The sequence below is a fragment of the Podarcis bocagei genome (assembly GCF_964188305.1).
Source record: "Podarcis bocagei genome assembly, chromosome: 2".
Taxonomy (NCBI): domain Eukaryota; kingdom Metazoa; phylum Chordata; class Lepidosauria; order Squamata; family Lacertidae; genus Podarcis; species Podarcis bocagei.
Genome location: NC_138126.1, coordinates 59,880,568 through 59,907,318, shown reverse-complemented (window position 1 = coordinate 59,907,318; position 26,751 = coordinate 59,880,568). Strand labels below are relative to the sequence as shown.

At 43.1% G+C, this 26,751-nt stretch overlaps 1 protein-coding gene across 3 annotated transcripts in view; it reads right to left on the bottom strand.

The window, feature by feature from the left end:
• Positions 1–26,751, bottom strand: part of RASSF1 (Ras association domain family member 1) — a 33,932-nt gene continuing 7,181 nt past the window's right edge. For 2 of the 3 annotated variants that reach the window (XM_081177997.1, XM_081177999.1), the window contains exons 2-6: positions 19,841–19,965; positions 4,855–4,959; positions 3,947–4,244; positions 3,056–3,171; positions 1–1,653 (exon numbers count right to left, since the gene is read on the bottom strand). In XM_081177997.1, the coding sequence (XP_081034123.1) occupies positions 1,507–1,653; positions 3,056–3,171; positions 3,947–4,244; positions 4,855–4,959; positions 19,841–19,965 (791 nt within the window). In that variant the 3' untranslated portion in view covers positions 1–1,506. Of the gene's footprint in view, positions 1,654–3,055; positions 3,172–3,946; positions 4,245–4,854; positions 4,960–15,221; positions 15,801–19,840; positions 19,966–26,751 lie in introns of those variants that run through there. The other variant, XM_081177998.1, reaches the window with a different exon arrangement.

Sequence of the window (26,751 nt, the reverse complement as noted above, 5' to 3'; positions counted from 1 at the left end):
TTTCTCACCCCTGAATCTTTTATTGAATTGTATACAAGCAGCACCATTCATAACTTGAGCCCCCAAGGTTTTTAATCCATTGGATTCTCAAGACAGATAACAAGACAGTCCTGATTTGAAAAACTACTCTTCAGAAGGATCGGCCAAGACTGGGAGGTCCATTTTCCTTTGGATACCTGGTCTGGAGAGTGTTTCAGAGTGTTTCAGACTTTAAAAAGAACAAAACACTTATTGCAGTACAAATACCCCCTCCACCAATGTTCAACTACTACACACAGACAGTTTTATTTCCTGCCAGGTCGTGCCCAAGTCAAGGTTGCCTTTCAAAACATACACCAATGCCTCTCATGCATCTCTATGAGAGATTGCAACATATAAAGGAGGGTGGCCAAAGCTATGGTTGCCTTCAGCAGAAGAGAAATCTGAATCCTGATGATGTTACATCCCTGGTTTTCAGATTTTTAATAACTAGAGACAAATTCTGTCTGGGCAATAAAAAGTGTCTCTCTGTTCCTTCTTCCATGGGTTATTTGGGGGTCCTTGATCACTGCTCTTACCATACTATTCTATATTATATTGTTTTTTATAGTCATTTTTTCTGAGGAATCAACCATAGTCCAAATATCATTTCTAGATACTATTTTTATTGCAATTATGGTGCATTTTGGTCTGCATGTCCTTTCCTATGTATCAGAAAAATAATCAGGAACTCTGCCTTTTCTTTGGGTTCTGCTAATCAGAGTTTCCTTTGGCATTTTTTGATTCTGGTTCAATTACTCTTGACTACCATTCAGATCCATCTGAGATGGGAGTCAACAGACTTTTTCTTCATTGTTTTTTATGACCACAGTCTGAGCAAAGTCCATATAGGCAGGTAGTTCTATTCTGCTAGCAGTCTTACTGTTATATGAATCAGTATCGATCTCAACAAATAAAGACATGATTGAACATATAGATCAATCCATGGGCCTTCAAAGTTTGATTCCGATAGAAATACAAAAATTGTATTTTGAAGCAAGGTGCTTGCTAAGGCCACCTCCCTTCTTGGAAATACATCAGAGTTTGAGGCCACTTTGATTTATTTTGCTTATGTTAAATCTCAAGTGATCTTTGCACCAAGTCCACATAACCCTCATTTGGACACACTGTAGGTATAAAAGTGGCATTAGCATCCTGGCACTTTGAAAGTAGCTGCTGTAGCAAGGCTACTCAAATTCTCATCTTCAAACACATCCCACAGGCACTTCCTTACTTCCCCAACTGATCCCATTGCATCATGCATGCAACATCTGTATTAACCACTCACTCCATGGAGAGCACACACACATGCACCAGTCACGGGCTCACAAACCCCCATTGTCCCTTCCCACCCTACGCCCCTCCAGAGATACATTCAACCCACACAATCGCAGGATCGCTTCACTCGTAGTCTTCTTGGCTTCACCACTTCTCTGCATCTGGCATCTTATATTTACTGGAGTGCTGGGTCTGGGATGGAGCACCTCGTCAACCTGGTGTGCGGGCGGCCAGAGCCTCTTGCATCTTTTGGCGGCAATGGGAATATTTCTGCAGGATTTGTCGAATATGCTCTTCCTCTTCACGCTGCAAGATACGCAGGAAGTTCTGTAGCTCAGGCATACTAAAGGCATCCCACTGCAGAAAAATGTGAAAAGGAAGTAGTGACCACAGTGCTGATGGCACCTGTATTAGTATTACAGTCATGAGCTCAGTGGTACTCCAGGTAGAAGCACAGCTTTACTGGTAAGGAGGGAACCTAGACTTGTGGCAAGAGGTGCAAGGGGTCAATGATGAATGCATGTAGAACAAGGCAGAAAAATAGCCAGAGTGTGTATAAGGGTGGTATATCTGGATTTCACAACGCTCCAAGATTCAGGAACAATACTGAAACAGGACTGCACAGATAACTAGCATTTTCAAGATTTCAGGAAAGATTTTAACCTAAAGTAAGCATTTGTTATTGCAAATGCTAAGACATCCCTATGAACAGTGTAGAACAGATCCATTTGTAATTCATTTTCCCATGTTATACACTCTTGACCGTGGGAATTAATTAATCAACAGTGTCTATGAGTAGTTCAGGAACTATGTTCTACCACATTATTCCATTATGTGAGATTTTTTCTACCATGAACATCACCTTTAACAGCTCTGCTCTACAATCAATCTTGTTCTACAATTAAGTCCCTGGGTCATTTTCAATGGGGCAATAAAGTGTCATCAAGCCACAATGTTTTAATTTTTAAATCATGCTCTAGAGAATATTCTTTTTTTTTACTGAAGGTTCAGCCCTTAACTTAAAAACCCCTCAAGCTCCCATCTATTAGAATGTATCATGTGTCAACATGAAACAAGAACAGATAGCATGTATGCTGCTGCTTTTGTTCATACTTATAAATTAGCCGTAGTTTTTTTTCTGAAATACATTAAATCAAAAGGTGTTATGATCCCCAGCATTAATTGGCATCCAGTTCAGCATGTTTGACTTCAAGTTTTTCCAACCATAAAACGCAACTATTTGATTGGGGGAAAGGCTGGAATAATTTAATTCAGTTTAAATGCTCTGTTTGAACCAAAGCTTTACTCAAAAGGGCCTTTTTTTACTGGAACACATGTAAATACTTTAAGGGATGACAAATAGCACATATTGCATCCCTACACACCCCAATTTTTTTAAAAATAAAAATAATGTAGCACTGGCAGCTGTTACTAATTTTTGCAAACCCACAGAGCTGTGCACCATGTAGGTTCAAGGTACAACTTCCTGACAGAGTACAAATTTGTATCCACTGATTATGTTAAAGAATACATTTTTAGAAATGTAATGTTTTCTGCAAGAAAAATAATTGTGGTGAAAAAGTTTCTACTCTGCATCACTAGTTAAAGCCAACCACACAACTGGAACTAGGAGCATGAGTGCCCTTCTTTTATCTACTGAGATAAAGATAAGTTAACTTGATAGCAAATATTATAGGCTTTGTCAGTTCTGCATAACTTGACATGGAACCTCAGACAAACCATAAACACAAATACTCACATTGACTTCTCCAGTTTCATTTTCCTTCAGGACAAAGCTCAGTGCTTTTTCACTAGGACCAGCTAGTAGCCGGAGACGCAGGGGCTGCTCCTCATCAGAAAGCTTGCGGAGATATACTGACACACAAGAACATTAGAAGTGGAATTAAATGAAGAACTCAATCACCCTGACTCTGTATAACAGTCACCTGGACAAATCAGATTGGCCCTTGTTTACTTTAAGCAGTCTATTTTTTGCCACCAGAGGGTGCTGTTAATCTACTAGTTTTCCATTTCCATTTATTTTAGTAAGCAGTGCTGCAGGGAACAGGTCAGGAAAAGCCAATGTAAGGAAGATTCAGCTTTTCTTCCTTCCAGCCTGCCTCAGTCAGCAGCAACATAAAATGATGAGACACACTCTAATACAGACCTATAATTAACAATAATGAGAATACAGTCTTATATAAAGCTTCTCTGCTACATCAGCAGAAACTTCAAAAATGAAGTCAGAACTATATTTAGAATCTTCAGTAGAAAGTGAACAAACTTGCTCTGTATGATTTACGGACTGCTTTCTCTCAACCTCTTCTTATTCTAGGACTAATTGCTAAGATTACATCACTTGGCTTCAGACAATGTATTAATAAATCAGCTTCACAAGTAAGTGCAAAAATTAAGGGCCCACAAAATTTTACTAGCCTCTTTGCTCATTAACACTTATGTTAGTTGTTCACTGCACTCTAACAACCTAAGCAAAGAAATGAACTTCTTCCCATCTGATAAAACCTTCCTTTCCTGGCCAACTGGAACCAATTTTTATTTGCTGCAGGTTACTAGGCAAGCTGCTGTTTAGAAGTCTGCAATATGTTACATGTTGGCTTCTCAAAAAACTGGGAAGGGGGAGATCAGGTACCTTGATCATCCTTTTCTGTTCTCTCAAAGAGGGCAAACTTGCGGGGATTGTCAACTACCATGAATTTCTTCAGCAGAGCTTCAATGACCTCACTGGCACGTGTACAAGAAATTAAATGCAGGTGCTTGATTGTGTCCTTGGGTAGGTAGAATGAGGTGCGCCGCTTTACTGCCTGGCTGCGTGAGGAGCACTTCCTGGTGTCCTGGATAGAGGGCGCCTTCTTATTGGCAGGTACTGAGACAGGCCGTATCAGCTTTAATTGCACCTTGATGAAACCAGTATAGGAACCATCTTTGTTCTGTAGGAGCAGAAGTACAGTAAGCATTGCATGAGGGTCACATGGTTGTAAAAGTAAGAATAAAAACAGGCTACAAGTCAGTGTCTCTGAGGGGCAAAGAAGCCAAAGTTAATTCTCACAAACCTTGGAATGAACAGGGTTTTTCTACAAATACAGGATGCCATCAAAACAGGGATGGAATATGCTTGCGATGATTGCTATACAGTAGTTTTCATTTTAAGGATTACAATGATGGGACAGCAAATGCAGACATAGGCCTCCGAAGCTCAGCTACCAAGTTATACAGGTAAAACTGCCAACCTAGCTGTTCAAACGTGTACCAGCGCAAGTAAATAAATAGGTACCGCTGCGGCTGGAAGGTAAATGATGTTTCCATGCTTTCTGGTTTCCATCACTGTGTCCCGTTGTGGCAGAAGTGGTTTAGTCATGCTGGCCACATGACTTGAAAAAACTGTCTGCAGACAAATGCCAGCTCCCTCGGCCTGAAAGTGGAGATCAGCACTGCACCCCATAGTCAAATTCGACTGGACTTAACCATCCAACGGTCCTTTACCTTTTAACCTTACTAAGTTATACAAGGGCTAAGAATTATATGTCTCCTGAAACTTACCAAGCTCATGAAGAGGTTGCTGTTGATCTGACTGTTGTATTCTTTTATCCTTTGCTCAATCTCAGTTTGGGACAGAATTGGCTTGTCCCAGTCGATCTGTTCATCCTGCAGAAGAGCAGGTAATCTGGAATTAGTTTTCAATGCAATCCCACAAATATAGTTCATTTCCCTTCATGGGAAGTTAAACCAACATTTGTTTAGATACAAGTGATCAAGTAGTGCAGTGGATCAGACCTTGTATAAATTATGGAGGTGGTGTCAAGAGAAACTACAAGTTTCAGGTGAAGCTTTCTACATGCCAGTCCTCACCACTCCTTAGCTTGCTTTGGGGTTGAATGAACTCATTATACCAAGAAACAAAAACTTCCTGATTTCCATTCTCAGCTTTGAATGGTAGATTACAAAATCCTTGTGTGCAAACAAATCATATGTGGGTGTGAGAAGAGGCTGATAATCACATCATGCCTGCTTGGTGTTACACCACCCCAGAAACATGACTGTACATTGGCCCCATGATTAATATGCAACACCCAAGGATCAGAATTCTCTTACCATTAAAAAGGCTACAAAGTAGACTTATGCTGTACCTGCAAACTGCAGCATCTAACCACACCCTGAATTCCCAGAAGCTGCAAGAATAGGTATTCAGAACAATAGGGGTTACCAGTGTGGCACACATGTGCCTGCAAGGGCCTTTCTTGTACCCACTGGGTCCCCTCCTGCACTGAAATGAAGGCATGAAAGAAGTATTCTTACAGACAATGAAACCCCCCTCCTTTGAATAATAGAATGCCGTATCCGCTGGCTTTCACAGTGTTGCAAAAATAATTTTTGATTTTTGGTAGGACACATACAGGGTTGTCTGTCATGAAGAGAAGCCACCATACAAAAAGTCTGCTTCAGTACACCAAAAAGGCAACCACCCTTCTTGTGAAGCACTTGCTTTACTAATGCAGAGACCAGGGTTCTCTATTTAGAGCCAAACATCTACTCTCAAACATGCAGAAACGGAAGCAACACTTTTCAAAACATTTACTTCAAACTGAATTATGGAGAATTACATTGAGATACAGTTTCACCTCAAGGATCTAGCTCTACCTCAAATAGGTACTTTGGCATTATGCACCATGGTGGTAATTCCAAAGGGTTTCCACGTAAAGTAAACCCACTATGGTTTACGTTGCTAATACATGGAACAGGCATCCGACTGAGATTAAAAGGTAAAGGGGCTCTCAGAACAAAAAGGATCAACAGAGCCAGCTTCTTAAAAGACATTAACTCCTGACATTAGTAACTTAATACAGTATAGCCCTCAACCCACTGAAAGTCAGGAATCTGTGTAATAAAAAGTTTGCTTTAATATTTACATTGTAGCTCCTCTACAGAAGAGAAACTTCCTCCTACAGTACCTCTAGAATCACATGCACAAAATGAGCACCCTTCTACATACACACCCACAACCAGTTTCTCTTTCAAATTTTCAGAAGCAGCGAATTGCTCATGGTTGCATCAGCCTCTTTTCCTGTTGACATCACTCTTTTTGGTGGGGGGAGGGAGATTGTAGGGAATTCCAGATGAGCTCACCAAAAACCAATCAGAAATCTCCAGGGATTACTGGGAGCCACTTCCTTTCCCACTGCATGAGTAACCACATGAGCAAAAGGAAATGGGAGAGATCAGCTCCTATTCTCCCAGGGTCTCCTTCACAGAGGAGACCTATGAATAAAGCAATATGCAATCCTCTACACAGTATACATATAATACAAATCATTTTAGCTGGAGACATGGGAGCCAAGCAATAATAATGCATTTGTGAGGCACTGACAATGTTTGTTATATGACCTTATATACTACTTCTTAAAAAAAAAACCAGGACATCTTTTATTGATAAAGATGTATATTCATAAAAATACTGTTAATTAGAAAATGAACACAACCATCAATCACAATAGCAAGAAAAGGAAGCATGAAGATAAAATTATCAAAAGCAGTTCTAAGATTTCATCATATCTTAACAGCCTGAGAAAAGCCTGGTGCTTCAAAAATAAGTTAAGGCACCAGGTAAGAGGCTCTCATTACTACTAGTCTTACCTCATTTGGTGGTGTGACCCTAAGGAAGGTGTCCAAGGTAGATCACAGCACACAGGCACGTTGGTGGGGTCATATATTGTTGGCAACCTGGGCCCATGTTGTGTGGAGTTTTGGAAGTAAAGCACCATCTCTTTGAATCATGTACAGAAATTAACCATGAGCCAGTGCTGGTCTTTAAGCAATAGCATGCCCTTCACATGGCCCGTTAGCAATCTTGTGGCTCTATTTTGAAATAGCTTGATAATACTTGAGCCACAGGAATAACTCCCAGGAATTAGTTCTCCCTTTGAAATTTAAGTAGTCTGAGAGATTGTTTGCAAAGGAAAATAGGGTGGCATTTTTTGGGCACACCTCATGTAAATATGTGCCAAATTCAGCATTACAATTTAGAGTTGTACGGGTAATAGTTGCAGAAGAATGGTACTTGGCCTAGAAAACCTGGCTGTGCGATAGCTCAAGACATTACAACTTGCCTGCCTACTGGCAGGTCAATCTAGAGACAACTTATTTTACCATTTAGCTGAAATGGAAAAATCCTTCTGATTTCCAATGTTTAAAACAGAGGTGGGGAACCTCTAGCCCATGAGCCAAATTTGGCCTGGCAGAGGTCCCAATTTCATTTTCCCAAACCATGGCCACTTGCCCCACATCTGACATCATATGTGATGTCAAGTGTGGGGCAGGTAGAGATGCAGCTGACCCCTGCAGAACAGCTGCATTGATTGAGTGACTAAGTTCCCATGGGAAACTTGACTGCACAGCAAATTCCTGCAGAAAGCAGCTTTGCCAGCTATATGTTTGGCGCTGGCAAGCGCAGGGCTGGCAAAACCCCTTGCACTGCAGTTCCCAAATGCCTGACATCCTGCTAACATTTTAAAAACAACGTGTGATGGACTTTGACAGGTGGATGGGACATCCTGCATACCAATCATCTGGTGCTATAATGACTTCAAGTGATTTACAGATGGCTTGTTCTGCCCAGGGGGTAGGGAGTGATAGGAATCTGGGCCAAAAAGGTTTCCCACCCCTGGATTTAAACCATGAACTTTCAGCTCCAAGCATCCCATTCTCTGTTGGCAGGTAGTTGTTGCCCAGGCACTTTTAGCTGGCTCTTTCCATTAATTTTCCTACTCCTAAAGCAATGTCACATACCACTAAGCCATATTCACAGGTGTGGTGAAACAAAGTCCATTTCTGTGCCATATAAAACTAGTGAGCACTGTGAATTACAGAATAATGTATTGCCACTTGGTTCACACAATGTATGGCTTGCAAAACAACAATGTACCCTCTAAATCTAGATGAGTTCAAAGTACAGGGCAGATATTCCATGCGCTAGAATCATCGGCACTATAAATTTTTTTCTGTCAATTTAATTTTGCTTTGTTTCTATCCATGCTTTTTATATGGCTTTTATAGCTATTATAGGTAGTATATTACAGAGTAGTAGAGGAGGTGCTTGCAGTCTTCTCTGTTTCAACTGCCCTTCTTTGCCTGCCAAGGCAAACTACCAACTGCCTTTGGAAAGGATACCAGGAAAGTGAGTAAGAAAGGTGAAATGAAGTCTGCCCCTGCTTCAGCTGGAGTCATCCACTACTAGGTGCCCTGTGGGAAGGATCCTTATGGATTGGTATTTGTTAATTTTGATTACTGTGTGTGCGTGTTAATATATATTGATGGTACTTGTAAATAATTTTGGAAGGATTTGTATCCTGAAAAGTGTAATATAAATAAGTGTAACAATAAGAGAGATGGGGCGCCTCCTTTCCCAAGCAGAATCAAGAACAGAATCAGTGCCATGCTACAAGTTTGCCTCACAACACAATCTGTATGACTTACTTCTTCAAGAGAGTCCTGGGGAGATACTCTACTTACATGGTTGAAATCATTTGCCTAGTCAGCATACTCATTTATGTAGTATTCATATTTTACAAGCATTTTAAAAGCTTCCAACCCATCCCCACAACCCATTTTATGGCTGAAGAACCAAGGTCAAGAGTTACTTTTCCAAGATCAGAGCTTTCCAAACTATGTGTCACAGTGTGTAGGTGTGTCACGCAAATGCTCCCCATGCTCCTCCCAGGGCTGGTACCCTTTATCTTTACATTGCTAGTAAAACTGAATTACTGTGTCACGAAATTATGCATGTCTAAAAAGTGTGTTACCAACATGAAAGGTTTGAAAAGCTCTCATATAGATGAATCCTTCAGAGCTAAATTGTTTATCATATCCCTTCAACAACAGGATTTGCCATACTAGCTATATAGCAAGATTTGCAGCACATTCAGCTTAAGGGCAACATGCTATTCCCTCTGTTATTGTGATTCTACTTAACAGACTCTAGAAAACTTCCACATTAGCTCTTTTTCTGACATAAAAAAGGTAAAGGTAAAGGACCCCTGACAGTTAAGTCCAGTCGCAGACAACTCTGGGGTTGGGGCGCTCATCTTGCTTTACAGGTCAAGGGAGCAGGTGTTTGTCTGCAGACAGTTTTTCCGGGTCATGTGGACAGCACGATTAAGCTGCTTCTGGTGCAACGGAACACTGAAACCAGAGCAGCGCACGAAAACGCCGTTTACCTTCCCGCCGGAGCGGTACCTATTTATCTACTTGTACTTTTAGTATGCTTTCGAACTGCTAGGTTGACATAAGGCGGCATCAAAAGGATAGAACAGATTAAATAGAACTACAGTACTAATTATCCTAAGCCCTACATGTTCTTGCATTCTCCCAATCAACTCTTCCGCTGTCTTATACCAACTGTTACATCCCACAGCAGCAGGAAAAACATTTACGTTCACACTAAGTCCCAAGGAACAATATTGGGATTTTAATTATTTTATTTTATATTTACCAGGGAATGGGAAATAGCCAGCAAATTATTTGATCTAGCTTCCTCTCCAACAAGGAGATGTTTCCTAGGAAGTAAACAATGCCACCCTCTTCTTGCTGCTCATCAGTTAACTAGGCACAAGATTAGAGTAGCAGTGAGTTCTACAGAAAAAAAATCTCTGTTTAAACCTGCCATGCACCACTCTACAGGCGCTTACATGCAAACTGACAAATCCAGCAAAGCCTGGATTGTGGGAAGCTGGGTGTATTGGGGTGGGGAGCATTTCCTACGAATAAAGTTTTGACCCAAGGAACAAAATGGGAAGTTGCTGTATCCTGTGGAAAAGAGCAAGAGGAAATGTGCAAGGGTGGAACAAACAAAGGGGAAGATGGCTCTAGATAGGATGGGAAGGGCAGCTCCTGCTCCCCCAACACACACAAGGTAAACAAGTCAAATTTGGGACACAGGCATCCTGTTTAGAACACAAAGAGCCATCTCTAGGACTCAATCCTATTATACAATTTAGAGTATACAATTTTTTAAGTGAAGGTACTAATGATGTGCAAATGCCATAAATCACAGCTGGGATACTGTAACTGAAGCAATCCAGAATTAACTACCTCAGAGTTGCTTAACAATAATTATATTATATATAAACATGAGCCAACACTGTCTAATGGGCAGTGTTACCTCAGACCTAGTGTGCTCAGGCACAGATACCAAGAACAGACCATGTCCTGCGCTGGTAACTTCCAAATCAGATTCCTTCCATTTTGACTATATGACACTTCAGTTAGTCTAAAATGCAGCTTGAAACAGAGGAACCCAGCTTGAAACAGCTACACTAAAGGCAGATTCATTTCTAAGCACAATTCAAAATGCAAGTTCTGCTTACTTTTAAAGCACTATGGTTTGTGACCTGTGGGCACCTTAAGTACCACTTTATATTAAAATGTGCCCATGCACTGAAGTCTTTGCCACAGAATATTATAAGGTTGATGATAACCAAAGAGCAGGTATTCTCAGCTATTGCACCATTATCTTTGGAATGTTATCCCCAGAGAAGCTGTCCCACATGTTCTTGTGGGAATAAATTAAGTAAGGATTATAAAATTTAAAAGCACCAAAGATATAATAGGATGATCCTATCACAAGGAAATTGGGCCCTTTGTATAGCCTAACTGCACTTGTATTTTCAAAAACATATGCTCTTGCTGCAGTAAGTCTCTCTGACAACCGAGTGGTGAGCAATGCTGAAATTAAAGTCATAATTTAAAATTAATTTCAAGTCTGTAGCCATCAACGGTACTTGTGAGCCTACTCACAATGCAATTTTTTTAATCCTAGAAGCCTCAGAAGTCAATTGTCTAGAATTTTTCTGGAACTAATTATTAACTTTTATGAATATAAAAGATATATAAGTATTGAGAGTTCTCCTGCTGCACTCTGCTTGGTATTATGACTCATTAGATAAGATTTGCTACCACCTGCATACTTCCGTTTAAGATTAGACCCTTTCCAAAACACATGATTTAGAAAGACACTAATTCATGGACTTGATTGTGCCATATGTTAAGCAGCTGAATAGCTTACTTTATGCTATCATCATTATCAGTTCTGACCTCAGGAGTGCTCTCATATGAGTAAAGAAGAAACCACAACCTCAGAAGTACTTAACAGAACATAAACCCCCAGTGTGAGTGATGCAGGACTGCTAGGTTGTGGCATTCTTTGCTGAAATGGGGCACAGTATGAAGACGAAATGCCCTGCAAAGACTGAACCCCCCCCCCGAGTACCTACTCACTAACACTAGAAACGTTAGCTCAGGATAGCTGCTGGATTCCAGTCCAATATGGACTCTTAGCTGCATTGCTGTGGCCAGGGTTGTTTTGTTTTTGCTGTGCTTTTCTTAGAGCAGTTTTGTGGCATATGTGGCTTTTATGTAAAGAAAAACCAACAACGAAGATGGCCTGTGCACTCAGTGACTCAGTCCACATGTGAACAGGAAAGGAAGGGAGCCGGAGAGAGGAAGAGACAAAACCTCAAGTAAAAGAAAAAAAAGGGGGGGGACTTGCATTGGTCAAAGGATTTAAGGTTTAGAACTAAAGGATGACTGCTATTCTCAACACTTCTCTAGTGTCCTCATGGTTCAACAGATTTTCATAAAAAGTGCCAGCAACATAAAATCCATGCCAATTCCAGGGTTCTGCCCCTGTTGATACCACAGTGTTGAGCAAAGAATCATGGGGCTTATTTCCTACTAAAATAAGCAGCATAAGAAGACGCCTGTTGGGTCATACCAAATGTCTATCTAGAAGACTAGAATAAGCTACAGTCAACATGCCACTTTTTATCTGTCCAACTCCCTGGTAGTCTCTCCTTCCTTCCCCGCATATATAAATGAACACGGGCATTCCCTGGTGTCCCAGGAGAACATGAAGACAGACACAGCATAAGCCACCAGCAGACCAGTTGGGAACAAGAAAAAAAATCAGTTTACTCTTTCACTATATCGGGGGGGGGGGGAGAGAGAGAGAGAGAGAGAGAGAGAGAGAGAGAGAGAGAGAGAGAATATGAATTGTTTACATATTGAGACCTTTAAAGTTATTGGATCTCAGCAAAAGTTAACTCTGTATTAGTCACAACCCTTGGCTAAAGAACATTTCCAGTTGTGCATTCATCCCCTGTCAAACTGCACTTTTGGGGCTCACTGCAGGGTTTCTAAACTCATCTTGTCTATCCTGTGGAGGTCAGAAAGATACATATATTCCCCCTGGACCTGAGTGGAAACTCACCAGTGGAACTTTACAATACTGTACCAAACTTCACACCAAGGCTATGGAAGGGTAAAGGGCCTTCAGTCCCCATTAGACCTTGCAAACCACATCATGCTTAACACATATTAATGGGTTTGTAGTTGCTAATTTCACATCATAGGTCTGAGGGGTTGTTAGATCAGTATCTTGGATCATCTGCCAACTCCCACATGCCTTTCCATTCCTCCCTCCTACCATTCTCTTCACATGATGCAGACTAACTGTATTTCAACCCTGCTTTATCTTACTTAATCAGAGGTGACTAACATTTCCTAATCAACAATGCACACCAAGATGCCTACAGCTTCTACTTTGTCTTCATCATCTGTTGGTCATGCTCATGAAAACCTCAAGAAGAAGAGCTTATTTAACTGTTGATCTCACTGACTCATTTCTCACCATCCAAGTAACTCAAGAAAACGCCACTCAGACCTAAGACAGAATGAAAACAGCACCTCATCTACAAAAGAACACTTTATATTTGGGCTCTACACCCCTCTATGTAAGGCTCTGAGTAGCTGTCACCCTGCAGACAACAGGTCCAGACTCTTTGGATGCAACTTGCACCTAGGTGTCCACCCCCACACCTGCTTTGAATCCTCAGGCAGGCTCAGCTGCTTCTGGTTACACAATAACTAGGCTGCCTTTTTTCTTGGCATACTGGAAACTGGGAAGGAGCATCTGGTAGCATGAAGGCAAGGCTAGAAAGAGAAAATGCTTTGAAGGAACTGCTTTTTCTGCAACACCCCTCCTCCATAGTAATAAAAGAGAGCCACTCTTAATATGGTGCCAGTCTGCATCTTCATAGTGCTAATGTCTTTAAGGGAAATTTAACAAGAACACTCACTTCTTTGTTAGGCAGTCATATGTATACACTTCATCCTATCAGAGACTTGTCTAAAGGCTAAGTGCATTTCAACATCACAAAATTGTTTCTATCTTTTTATAAAAAGCAAGATATCAGGCTACTAGAATTAGCTTTAAGGAATTAAGGACTGGTTCTTCTGGTTCTGGAATCTCTCTTATTTAGATCTCTGGACAATGCTCTTTGCCAGATGAAACAAGCAGGTTCCCATTTCAGATATTGTCCCAAACAACTTATTCGCATGGATTTGATAAATAAGCTACATTTCAGTTCCCCAGCATGCACTGCCAGTACCAAGGTCAAGGTTTTTTTGACTGATTCCTTGCTTAAGCTGGGATGCTCAGTCTAAAATGTGTGAGACACCACATATTTTGATCCAAACACTCAAGAGAATAAGAAAGCAGCTCTAAAAGCAGTTCCCTGATAACTAGACCAAAGCTAGAGGAATCATTTTTGTTACTCTCATTTGGTGGCAGCACATAAAGGATATTGTCATCACAAGCAAAACTCATCATACTTTAACCCACATGAGTGAAAAGTTTATAACCAATTGGCTATGTTGGTCTTTGCCACACACTAGGGCTTGGCCCATGTAAAATTAAAATGGATGATAGTTATTTCCGCTGTCTTGTCATCGCATTGTAGCACCATGTGGTAATCTCATCTTGTCCCCAAGTGACCATTCATTCATTATTCTCAAATGAAGCTTGTTAAACTGCCATGACGCCGGATGTAGACCCCTTTTAAGACATAATCCCACACCTGTCATTACTATTAGTCCTCCTCCCAAAAGGACTCTTTTCCCATGATATCTGGGGCAACCACGTGAAAGAGAAGAACAATTTTGCTAGCATGGAATGGCAAAAACCCAAGCTCACTCCTTTTCAATTTATTGTCATACACATGCTAGTATGGTGGAAAATACAAGCAGTCAGAAAAAGGGAGAAACAATACACTCATCCAGGAAGGACAAACTGCATAGTACCATCAAAGGCAGTGCCAACCTACACCTCTGTGTATTCATGTAGCTCTCATCCCATACTGTACTTAAGAGAGCCAGTGCCCCCTCAGTGAAGCTCTGCCTACATCAACACTCTACATAAGCACTTTCTCCTTTCCTTGCTCAAAAGTAAGTTTGTGCTCAGGTTTGGAGCCCCACCCTACAAATAACACAATTGTGCTCCCTGCTGTTCACCGCAATCCCTGGACCCATAAACCAGCTACCTACCCAAATACTACTGCATGCAACCTAAATCGCCCCCCCTCCCCCAACTGTCCTGTACTCTCGACTATGTCTTTGGCTCCTAAACATTGAACAGACATAACTGGTTCCGTTTTCGAGCTAACTTCAGGGAGACAGAAAAATGAAGGGATTTCTCCTGCTCGGTTCCTCCCAACCCTCCAGCCTGCTCTCCAGGGAAGTTCCAAACAGGAACTCATTCTCACTGTTATTAACCGCTGCTGGTTTCGCGTTTGACCAAAGGTACCTTTCACCCGCTTTCGGTTTATGGAAAACCTTATGGGTTTTTTTTTTTGGGGGGGGGTGCGAGACAGACACAGAAGTGGGCTGGTCGGAAATGCTATGCCTTTCTTTCTTCCTCTCCCCCCGCCAACCCCTATGGATTTGGGAGCTTGGGAAGGAGATCCTAACACCGCGTGGGATTCCATCCCGTCCACACAGCGAGATGTAAACTGGGATATAGCGCGGCGCATTTTGCATTAGAGCCGCCTGGAGACTGACGGGGGGGGGGCTTGCCTCACCTTCTTCTCCTTGTGGGGCTTTCGGATGAAGGAGGTTCGGGCTGTGAAGTACTGCTCTAGCTCGGAGTCCGAGTCCTCTTGGCTGCAGTAGCCGCTGCTGGTGGTGCTGCTCCAGGTCATCTCGAAGGACGGGGTGGTGGCCGCCGCGTCACCCTCGCCCATGCCCAGCTTAGGCTTCTCCTCCACTTCCTCTCGCTCCCTTTGCTTCTTCACGAGAAGACCCGAAGATCCCCGCCCCGCCGCCGCCACACACCAGCGGACCAAACAAACCCAAGCCGTCTGCGTGCCCAAGAAACCCGGCAGAGCTGGGGAGGAGCAGCGCGGCTTCTCTCCGTAGAAACTGCCTCCTGACGGAAGGAGGGAACGATAATAAACGCCTCAACAGCGCCTAGAAGGGGCAGCCCGCGTCCGTTGGTCGCCTGCGAACCCCTTTCAAGCACTGAAGCCACGCCGGCCGAGAGCCGCCTTATGGAAGTTCCCCGCCTTCTGCCGGGCGAGGGCTGCTCGAGTGGCAACAGACTCCCGAGCTCCCTTTGGAGGCGGAGACGCCTCCTCTCCCTCCCTCTCCTGGCAGCCGTTGGGATTGAAACGTATACAGCCCCCGCACGCGCGCGCCTCATTGGACGGAGGGAGGGGACGCTGACGTGGGAGAAGCCCCCCTTCCCATCGCGGGCGAAAAGCTCGGCCCCGCCCTTTCCCTCTTCTGCGGGAGCGGCCCGTGCAGTGATTTCATCCCCAAGCCAGCCACGCGGGAAGTGGAGTCACGCTTACTGGCTTTCCTCTCCCCGCTCGGCGCGCCTTTCAAGTCCTCCCGGAATAGCAACACCCTAGAGCCGCCCTCAACTTAACCTTCGGCAGCCCCCCCAATAAAAAACCCCAAAAAAGAAAAGTTTCAAGGGTTGCGGTATGCATTCCCGGCAATTCCTTCAAAGTATACTGTATATATTGTTAGGATAGGCAGGTTTGGTCGGCTGTATTTGTAAACCTACTCGGACGTAGGTCCCGCAGAAACATTTTAAGAATTGGGTTGTTCATTTAAAAGGCAAAAACGCAGTTTCCTGTTTGGTTGGGTTGCTCCACTTTTTTTGGGGGGGGGGCGCAGGGACAGGGATGTGCAGCTGCCAGAGATTCTGCATGTAAGCCTCACGCAAATCTCTAGACTTGGAAGAATAAAACTTATTGGATTTCTGCCTTGTGGGCAGCTATCAGGGCACAGAAATTTGCCATAGTAAGAGATGGCTGTCACAAAGACTTTGGAGTGAAGTGTTCCTATTAGTTCTAGACAGGACTAGAACTAAAACGACAATTATAAAGACTACAGTGACTACCTATCTTCTTTCAAAGGCATGGGCAAATAAAAAGGTCTTCAAATTCCACCAGAACATGGCCAGGGAAGAAGACTGTCTGATCTCCTCCAGCAGGGAGTCCCAGAGACAGGTTGCTTTACAGAGAAAGTCCTCTCTGACATTGGACTTCCATGCTACCTTCATAGTATATGAGAATGACCTCTCCTCTGATTGTAAACTGCACATTGGATTATCTAAAGTAAGGTATTCCTTCAAGGATTTGTGACGGGTACAACAATATCTGGAGGGCCACAGATTCTCCACTTCAAGACACAGAGAAAGGCAGAAATTCAATCACATGTTCCTTATACTAGCCAGATTAGAAATATTCTAAATTTCCCAGAGTCACGTGTGCAGACATCACTACAGTCACACGTAGAGAACATATCTGTTATGTATTGAGTTTAGCAGAATTCTAAAAAACAAAGTACAAGCCTATGGCCTCCACCTAGGAACTTTCTCAGATCATTTTCACTACGGAAGAGCTCTCAGGTTGATGGGGCACTGCCTCATAACATATTTAGTACATGAGTTAATCTAGTCTTGTTTAACTTTATTTTTGATCCTTTAATCTTTGTTGCTTAAAGTATTTAGCTCTGTAAGTCTGGTAATCTCTCGCCACCCCTTTGCTGTTCTAGACCTAAACAGATAGCATGAATAGCACACCTCCAGGCATTTCTGGTCATAACATATAAATGAGGGAGGGAAATCTCTTAACAATATATGTTAAGACACCTTTGCCAAATTACAAGAAAGAAGATTCTGACTAAACATCAGGGAGAACTTTCTGATGGTAAGAGCTGCTCAACAGTGGAACGGATTCCCTTGGAAGATGGTGGATTCTCCTTCATTGGAGGTTATTAAGCACAGGCTGGATTGCCATCTGTCATGGATGCTTTAGTTGAGATTCATGCATTGCAAGGAGTTGGACTAGATGAATCTCAAGGTCCTTTCCAACTCTATGATTGTATTAAGAGGTCAACGAGATGGAAGAACATTGAAGAGATATCACTTTGAGCCAAAAATCAGGGATTCCTCCCCCACCCAATTCCCTTGTACATGCACGCCTGTCTGTTTCTGTCTGTCCTGGGAATAGCTTGCAAAAGCTGTTGCTAAGCAATGTGGTTCCATGGCAGAAGTGTTTAGTCCAGCACGTGGCAAAATGTTAATTGGCAACGAGCAATGCCAGCTGGGCTGATGGCCTTGCATCTCTAAGTACCTGCCCTTTCAGACCTCCCTGCCCCTGGGACATGTTAGCAGCATCTAGCCCCAGCTGCAGCAAGCAGCTCTGCCAATAACAGGATGGAATTGGATCTGTCAGGACCATGATGAAATCTGTGGACCCCTCCCTTCTTCTGCTAAATCTTGTCTTGTTTTGAAAATGCAAGCTGATGGCTGCATTTATCGAGAGGTACCAGAGGCTTCCCACATATGGCAGCAGCAAAATTCTCTTAAGCAGGTAAGACAGCCAGGGATAAACCTTCCATAATTTATAATATGCCTAGTGCTATGCTAAATATGAGTGAAGATAAGAGAAAACCTAGCCATGTGAAGGAACAGAAGTGAGTGTAGGGAGCTCCTGAACATCTTAGGATTTTCACACTTGTATACTGCATCAAAAATCCACTCTGTGTGTGTGTCTCTTCCTGCCTCATTACAGGCAGCTGCAATCTGAAGGGTAATCTGCAACATGTTTAGTTATCAGTTGAAAACCATCAAAAAGGACCCCTGATTTTAATAAGCTTGTCTGCAAACACTATCCTTTCAGACATATTCCTATATACATTTTGGGGAGCACCAGACAAATATCGCACCAAGTCTGGCAAATCTATGAGTCCCAAGAACAAAAGGTATTAATAGAAGACAGGTGGGGAACTTCAGGCCCGGGGGCCAAATACAGGACCCTTGGAAATCTCACTTGGCCACATACCCTCCACATGCCATGCCCTTCACTGGCACTGCTCTGCATCCTCCTTGAGTGCTTTTGCTAGGCTGGAATGTGTCCTTGCAGTATAATAATGCACCTTGCTTGTCTGGATGGAGAGGGGTGTGCCCGTGCCTGAATTTTGCATGGCTGGAATGGAGCCTACTGTACAATGGAGAAGTCACATTTATTGCCCCACTGACTTCTTGCTGCTAAGCCCTGTCTACCAGCGGTGCACAGCCCCTGGGAAGCTGAACAGGAGGGAATGCAGCCCTTGAGCCAAAAGAAGTTCCTCACCCACTATAAAAACAAAGGAAGTATAGTTTGTAGTTCTGGCTATTCCAGCCTCAAAATGACATCTAGTGTGTTAATTTGGTACAAAAGTTACAAATGAACATAAAAACCGCCTTGCCAAGTCAGCAAATAGTGTCTCCCCTACCCCAAAACCACGGTTCCTAGTACCAAGGCCAGCCAAGTTATTCTTGAACTTCTCCATCTCTCCAACATACATACATACATACATACATACATACATACATACATGTATGTTTGCTGCTCTTTCATGACACCCCATATCAGCTGCCTATGACAGTCACATCATAATACCTAATGGTTGGGCTGGCACAATTTGCGTGAGCAATCAAGTTCTTGTAAAGGAGTGTTTCCGGCTATTCCAGATGTATTTACTTCAGTGCAAAGAAGCTCTTTGCATTATTACAGCCCCATGTATGATAGGGTTGCCATATTCCAAAGACCAAAAATCCGGATCCCCCACCACATTCGGAGGACCCCACCACCACCCCGCATCTCCATCGCTCACCCCCTCCCCACCGCTGACCCCTTCTTTGCCCCCCTGCTCGCCCCCTCATTCCATCCCCTCTCGTACCTTCGCTGTCTTTGGCCTCCTGCTCTCTTTTCACCTGGGCACTCCTCCTGGAAAGCCAGGCCGGCCTTCCCCAGGCTGCAGTTGGCCTTTGCCACCTCTGGAAAAGCAGTACAGGCCGGCCTTCCACAGGCTGTGGCTGGCCTCCACTGCCTCTGGAGAAGTGGTGCAGGCCAGGTGCTTCAGTGGCCGCGGGGCTGCAGGGGCTCCAGCCTGGAGGCCGCTGAGGAGAGTCGTAAACATGGCCGCCAGAAGTAACAGCGCCATGGCTACCCCTTCCTTTCGTGACAGCACAGCTGCTCGGCCAGTGCCCTCCGCGCACCAAAAACAAAAAACACAACTCCAGACTTTTTTTTAAATTAAAAAATCATCCTGGACAGTGATCTCACCCTTGAAATCCCAGGCATGTCCTGGAAATTCCGGACGTATGGCAACCCTAGTATATGACTCACAGCTACTTTCTTACCACATTGGTGTCTTTTTCTACTGTCTGCTCGTTGCCTTCATTCTGTTCACTGTCTTCATATCTGGGGCCACTGCAGTCTAGCCGGATAAGGGTGCGGCATCGGTAATGACAGATGAACTTACAGTCTAAGGAAAATAAAAAGAAGACAATCCATAAGGCAAGGGGGGACAAAGCTCAGGAAATAAAGGAACCCACAGGTTTAGTCTGCACAAAGAAACGCACCACATGTCAGATCTCCAGTGTGTGGGGGAGAGCAAATAGGCTATTGCTGCACATCACACAACTTTTGCAGGTATGATTAAGCAGGAAGGGGTGGGAGGAGATGGTACTCAAATCTCAGTAGCAATATGTCAATTAGGTCTCAAACTGCTCAGGATCTCCTTTTGCCTAATTCTCAGGAAAAGGCTTACTCTAAGGACTGAAATACATTGTGAGATAGGCTAGTACAGTGGTACTTCGAATGCCAAACATAATCCGTTCCGGAAGACTGTTCGATTTCCGAAACTTTTGACAACCGAAGCGCAAAGGGCGGTCTGCAAAGTTAATGGAGAAAATTGAAAAAAAACTCAGCAGAAGCCGTTTGACTTCTGAGGCGCGTTCAAAAACTGAAATGTTTGACTTCTAATACGCTCGAAAACTGAGGTACCACTGTATTTAAGGCAGGCTTCTATCTTGCCTTTCTTCTCCCCTCACCCCACAAAAGGAAAGCTTATCTAACCTTTGCCTAATTGTAGCACCCTGCTTGTGGTTAACGCTTAGCTGGAATGAAATATTCAACGCAGCAACAGAGAAATTAAATAATAATTTATTTGTCAGACAAATAAATGAGAGGCACAGTGGTATATGGTTACCAAGCTCTGGCCCCTGCTTCCTGCCATTATGGCCAGCCCTTATATTTCCTTAATCCAGCCCCTTTGCTCCTCCTTTGGCTGCCTCTGTTCAATCAGCCTGCTTGAATTTCCTATTGGCTGATTGCTATAACCAATTTTAAGATACACTCATATCCTCCTGTCCATATATGGAACACAAAGAGCTATATATTGTTACATCTATAAATGACAAATAAGTAGTAATATATCTTACATGTGTCTCAACAAGGAATCTTAATTACCAGCTCACCTCTTGCCCTCCTTGCCCTCCAAAACAGATGGTTAATAATTTTAAAATTTTATCTTGAACAGATGTCAGAGACCTTGGGTTCACATAAACATTGAAAGATCTCCTTCATTTGAAGGTTTCTAAACAAATGTTTGACAACTAATATATCTGGATGGCGTCTCATTGTCTAGGAGGAAAACACTGTCAAGGTTCTCTAAAAACAGCTGGTCTTGTGCCTGGCATGAAACTTTTGAAAATCTAAGCCCATTTAATTTAGGAACCTGATCAAGATATAAGCCAATATATGCCTTGATTAAAAATGCAGTCTATATTCAGATGCCACATTCCCCCCTTTCAAGCTCAAGGACCAAGCGTCCTTGATAGCTTGATCTGCATCATATTCTGAGTTAAAGCTGTGTATAGGGCCATGATATGAGGTAGAGTTTCATTCGAAATCATCTTGCTAATTGTACTTCTAAAACATGAAATGATACATGGCATCATACATAAAACCATCACTACTACTGTCAAGAAAAACAAGCAAGACAATAATATCCCTTTGAGTCCTGTGACATTAGGTAACCATCCCATATCCCATCCTTCCCATGTTTGTACTGGGACATGTGCTATATTCTCCATCTTTGTGGCCAACACACGGATTGCCTCACCATTATCAGAAATGTTAAAGCAACAGGCATTCCCTGTCAAGTTCAAGACTCCACATAGGCAAGTACATAATCCATTCCCATTTTCAGCTGCAAAATGCGGCTCTACTTTCATCCAACTGTTATGCAATACGTCTCAAACTCTGGGCCGTTACATTGGTTACAAGTTCCACTACTGCTTGCAATCGAATTATTCTGTTTAGATTATAAATAGGATCCCGTGCCCCTTGTATGAGCTCACCAGGATTCCAGGAGGCAGGATCATAATAGGCTATAATGCGCTCTGGTGGCCAATCATCAGTATCGCTCCAACTTTGGGTACTTCCTCCTGCTATATGAGAAATATCAGCGTTTCTTCGTGTTCGCTTAGCTGAACTAGTGGGCAAAATCCAAATTGGTGGTAATACCCATCCCAGGAAACAAGTCCCACTCCATTTGGAAGGGAGTTTCTTGTATGCCCATTCTCCACATATCCACCACAACCATCGGGTCTGAGGTTTTTGGTACGTGGAGTACAGAAGGCGAAATATCACAAGGGGTATAGAGTTCACAGTGCAGTATGTTAGATTGCCTTTCTCTGTCACAGTTATGTTCCATACCACTTTCCATGCATGAATAAAAGGGGTTGCACAGGGCAAGGTATTCCGAGTTCGATAGGTAGTACCGTTTGCCCAGGTATGACTATTCTTAATATAATCCCAAGTATAGTGGCAATGAGAAGAGCCTATCATGGTAGAATCAGCTGCATCTGATGATTTATGTACACAGAATTCCCCTTGTACAGGTATAACTCGTAATGTTTAGTTGAGTTCCATCCGGGGAAATTCTGTACTTCTGTTTGGTGTGGCATTTCGCTTACCATACCAATAGCATTTAATGGTATCGGTAATAAGGGCATACCTCCCTCTGAATCATCTGGCCCAAGAGAGCAAACAAGGCAATTAGTCCTATTTGCAACATTGGCTACCATCTCAGCTAAACCTACCCACATATTGTGGTCATAGCGGAATCCATATTTAGCAAATTTGGTCAGATTCAAGGACCCTCCCCTTCCCAAGGGATCAGGATTAATAATAAAATCATGTTGATGTCTAGCATATGCATTCCTTCCACAAAAAAATTACCTTATTGTGTTAGCAGAAAACTATTAGTCCCAATATAATTCCCCCAGTGACAGAAATGGGGAACCACCAAGACCAAAACATATATCCCAAAGATCCCCAATGTGTAATATCCCTGATAATTGTTCCACAAGGGGGCAGTCAATCAATTGTATAAGAGAATCTTCCCGCTCACAGTCTCTGGTTCAGACGCTCCTCAAGCTTCAGGCGTGCGCAGGTCAGCCAGCTTCCAGGTTTGTGGCTGCAGCAGGCCGGTCGTCTAATGCTGCCCGAGACCTAGCCCGTTCCCGGTAGGGCTAGATACAGGGGTTTTTGGAGAGAGTCAGTTTAAGAGGATTAGAGGGGTCACCTTTGCATGTCCAACTGCCTTCGGACTTCTTCAAACGGGAGTGATGAATCCAGGGGGGTCACCTCAGCTACCTTCACCGCTGTTGGAGTAGAGAGCAAGACGGTGTAAGGTCCACGCCACTTAGGTGCAAGTGGATCACGTTTCCACTCTTTCACCCATATGCTATGCCAGCCTGAAGCTGATGAATCGGCACGGCAATGCTGCACGGCGTGCGCTCGAGGGCCCACCTGTTAAGATAAAAACAAACAAACAAACAAACACGAGAGAGAGACAAAAACACGGGAGAGAGATTGCACTTGTCCCTGTGTCGCATGTTCTCTTATTTGTTTGAGGTCAGTTGGAATATCCTGAACAAAGGAGGGCGGCCTCCCATACAGGAGCTCAAAAGGTGACAACTTAAGTCTTTTGTGGGTGTGCACCGAACACAAAACAGTGTTATGGGTAACACGTCTACCCTCCTGAGACTTTAAACATATTAGTGGGCTTCTGGCATGCCCTGCAGATACCTTGCACAAGCGTCTGGCGGTAGGTAGTAAGCCTGGCCAGGTGAATTGCATTGTTTGGATCCCAATTAGGATCTTTCAAGGGAAAGTTGTCCTGGAGATGACGGTCAATATTATAAATATTTCCCACTCTGGCCTGCTCACGCAAATATATCTGTGCCTTTTCAATTATGTCTCTCCTTTCCTCAGTGGTGAACAGAGTATTCAGGAACTGGCGGCAATCTGTCCAAGTAGGACTGTGAGTATTTATTATTGAAGTCACCAAGTCCATCATAGCCTGAGGTGGCTGTATTGCTTGCTGACCGATCAAGGTCTCCCTGTAACTTCTGTGATAATTCTCTAGAACTTGGATGTACAGGGGTTTGGGGTGGGCAATTAGTTGTTCCACTAAAGGAGACTGTAGATGGAGTTCTACTGGGACTCACAGGTGGAATAACCACTTCTGCTTGGGCTTCATTATAGAACTCCAATGCCTCCTGAAGATATTTATCATAATCTATCAAGGAATCAAGTTCTGTGACTCCACCCCCATTATTCATTCCACTTTCTTGCCTTGGGGTTACAACTGGTGGAGTGTTTGGATTTATTTGGCAAGATTCCTTTCCTAGCTTTGGCTTTTACAGCCAATAATTTGCATCGTTGGACTTTGCATTCCCTTATCCATGGAGGATTTTTATTTAATGTGCTCAGCCAAGAATCTATATATGAAAATTGTTCTGGGCACCCTCCAGTCTCTTTGGCGAAGTTAGACCAAAGTTTGCTTACTAAATTTATATCAAAGGTTCCTTGAGATGGCCATTCAATATTTTGATTCGGCCACTCTAATTCACATAACGTTCTCAGGCGCTCTGGCGTCAGTTTGACTCCATATGCCCCTGAGAAGGCTTTCTTAAAATTATTTAACATACATTCAAAAGGTGTATTTCCCCCCTTTGAACCCCCAACTCCCATTGTATGGCCCTGTGAAGTTTCCACTCAGTCACTCACACACACACCTTACTGGTAAACGAAGTAGTACTCACTCCACACTTAGGTCAGCTACACATTGTACTTTCTCACACATGCAATGCGCCAGATACTTCACCACACACTACCTCCCATTCTTCCCTTTCCCCCCACCAGACCACCATCTGATATACCCAGCCACCTAGCGTACTCAGTTCCCCTTTACTGAGACGCAGAAGTTTGATCAGGACTTCTCTTCCTCCCAATTAATTGGAGGGCCAAAACCCCTTAGTGCACTTACCCTTAGCTGGTTCCCTGTTTATTTCTCTGGTCCCCCCCGGTCCGTCGCCGTCAGTGGGCAGGGTATCAGACAGACGAGACTGCTGCGTTCCCCTGGAAAAAATTTTTCCAGTGCGCGCTGGGTAGGCACAGTTGTCCTCTCTCTTGTACCCCGTCCAGTGAGGCGAAGGCGCTGCGTTCCAGCAGACCACTTATCCGAGTCGCAGGCACCATAAAATGTAGCACCCTGCTTGTGGTTAACGCTTAGCTGGAATGAAATATTCAACGCAGCAACAGAGAAATTAAATAATAATTTATTTGTCAGACAAATAAATGAGAGGCACAGTGGTATATGGTTACCAAGCTCTGGCCCCTGCTTCCTGCCATTATGGCCAGCCCTTATATTTCCTTAATCCAGCCCCTTTGCTCCTCCTTTGGCTGCCTCTGTTCAATCAGCCTGCTTGAATTTCCTATTGGCTGATTGCTATAACCAATTTTAAGATACACTCATATCCTCCTGTCCATATATGGAACACAAAGAGCTATATATTGTTACATCTATAAATGACAAATAAGTAGTAATATATCTTACATGTGTCTCAACAAGGAATCTTAATTACCAGCTCACCTCTTGCCCTCCTTGCCCTCCAAAACAGATGGTTAATAATTTTAAAATTTTATCTTGAACAGATGTCAGAGACCTTGGGTTCACATAAACATTGAAAGATCTCCTTCATTTGAAGGTTTCTAAACAAATGTTTGACAACTAATATATCTGGATGGCGTCTCATTGTCTAGGAGGAAAACACTGTCAAGGTTCTCTAAAAACAGCTGGTCTTGTGCCTGGCATGAAACTTTTGAAAATCTAAGCCCATTTAATTTAGGAACCTGATCAAGATATAAGCCAATATATGCCTTGATTAAAAATGCAGTCTATATTCAGATGCCACATAATCACACCAGAATCACGGCCAACACTCCATTTTTACTATCTCTAGAATCTTCATTTTAAACTTCTCTGTCTTTTGCGCTTAATATGCAATGCTGGCCTCTTATCTCCAGGGCATTGCTTTAATGCATAGCCATTGTAGCCTCTTGGCAGAAAGACAGACCAGAAAATTACCCCTCCCCTCCCCACTCTCTTCAAAGGAAGAGGCATGAAAGAGCCTCTGTCCCAAGGCATCACCTTTCCCTGGCAGCCACTCTGCCGCCTGCCAGGATAAAGGCCTCATTTTAAGAGGCAGCCTGCACTGATTATTTTCTGCTTGGATGGACTGAATCTGCTGCATAGGATATGTGCTCACGTGAGAGGAATGCTTAATGCCACTCACATAGTGTTGAGGCACACAGCATAGGGAGTGCCCTGCTCCCCTAGGCCTCAGACAATCTGGATGGCCTTGTACTGGGCAAAATAGAAAGATAACAGAATAGCCACACAAATGGCCTTCTCCAAGTCCCCCTTTTTTCTTGTGGCCTCATCAGGCAACACAAGCAAAAAATGGTAGAAGGATTAGGGGTTTTAAATATGCTTTCTAAGTATGCTGCCTTAAAAAAAAAAGTAAAAAAGACGCCAGCACACACATTTGCAAGATGTCTTCAGTTATAACATGGAAAGACACTTTTCAGAGAAGATACATGTTCAGCAACACTATGGAAACAGACTAGGAAAAAATATGGCAGAAATTTCTGGAAATCAAACAAAGCATGCTCATATATTTATTGTGAGAATGCATGTCCTCAGAAATATTTCCAGTCTCTGCCTGGGGACTTAAAAAAAACCTGATTTCTTTATGTTGTAATAAGAGACAACATTGTAAATGCAAAACCTTTCTGTATCTGCAATTTAAGCAGGACTTGATTAATGATTATGCTATGTGTAGATTGGAGCCTTTTGTCTGCTGCAATTATCAGATGTCGTTTTCATGCAGAAACAGCACAGCTTTTACTAAAC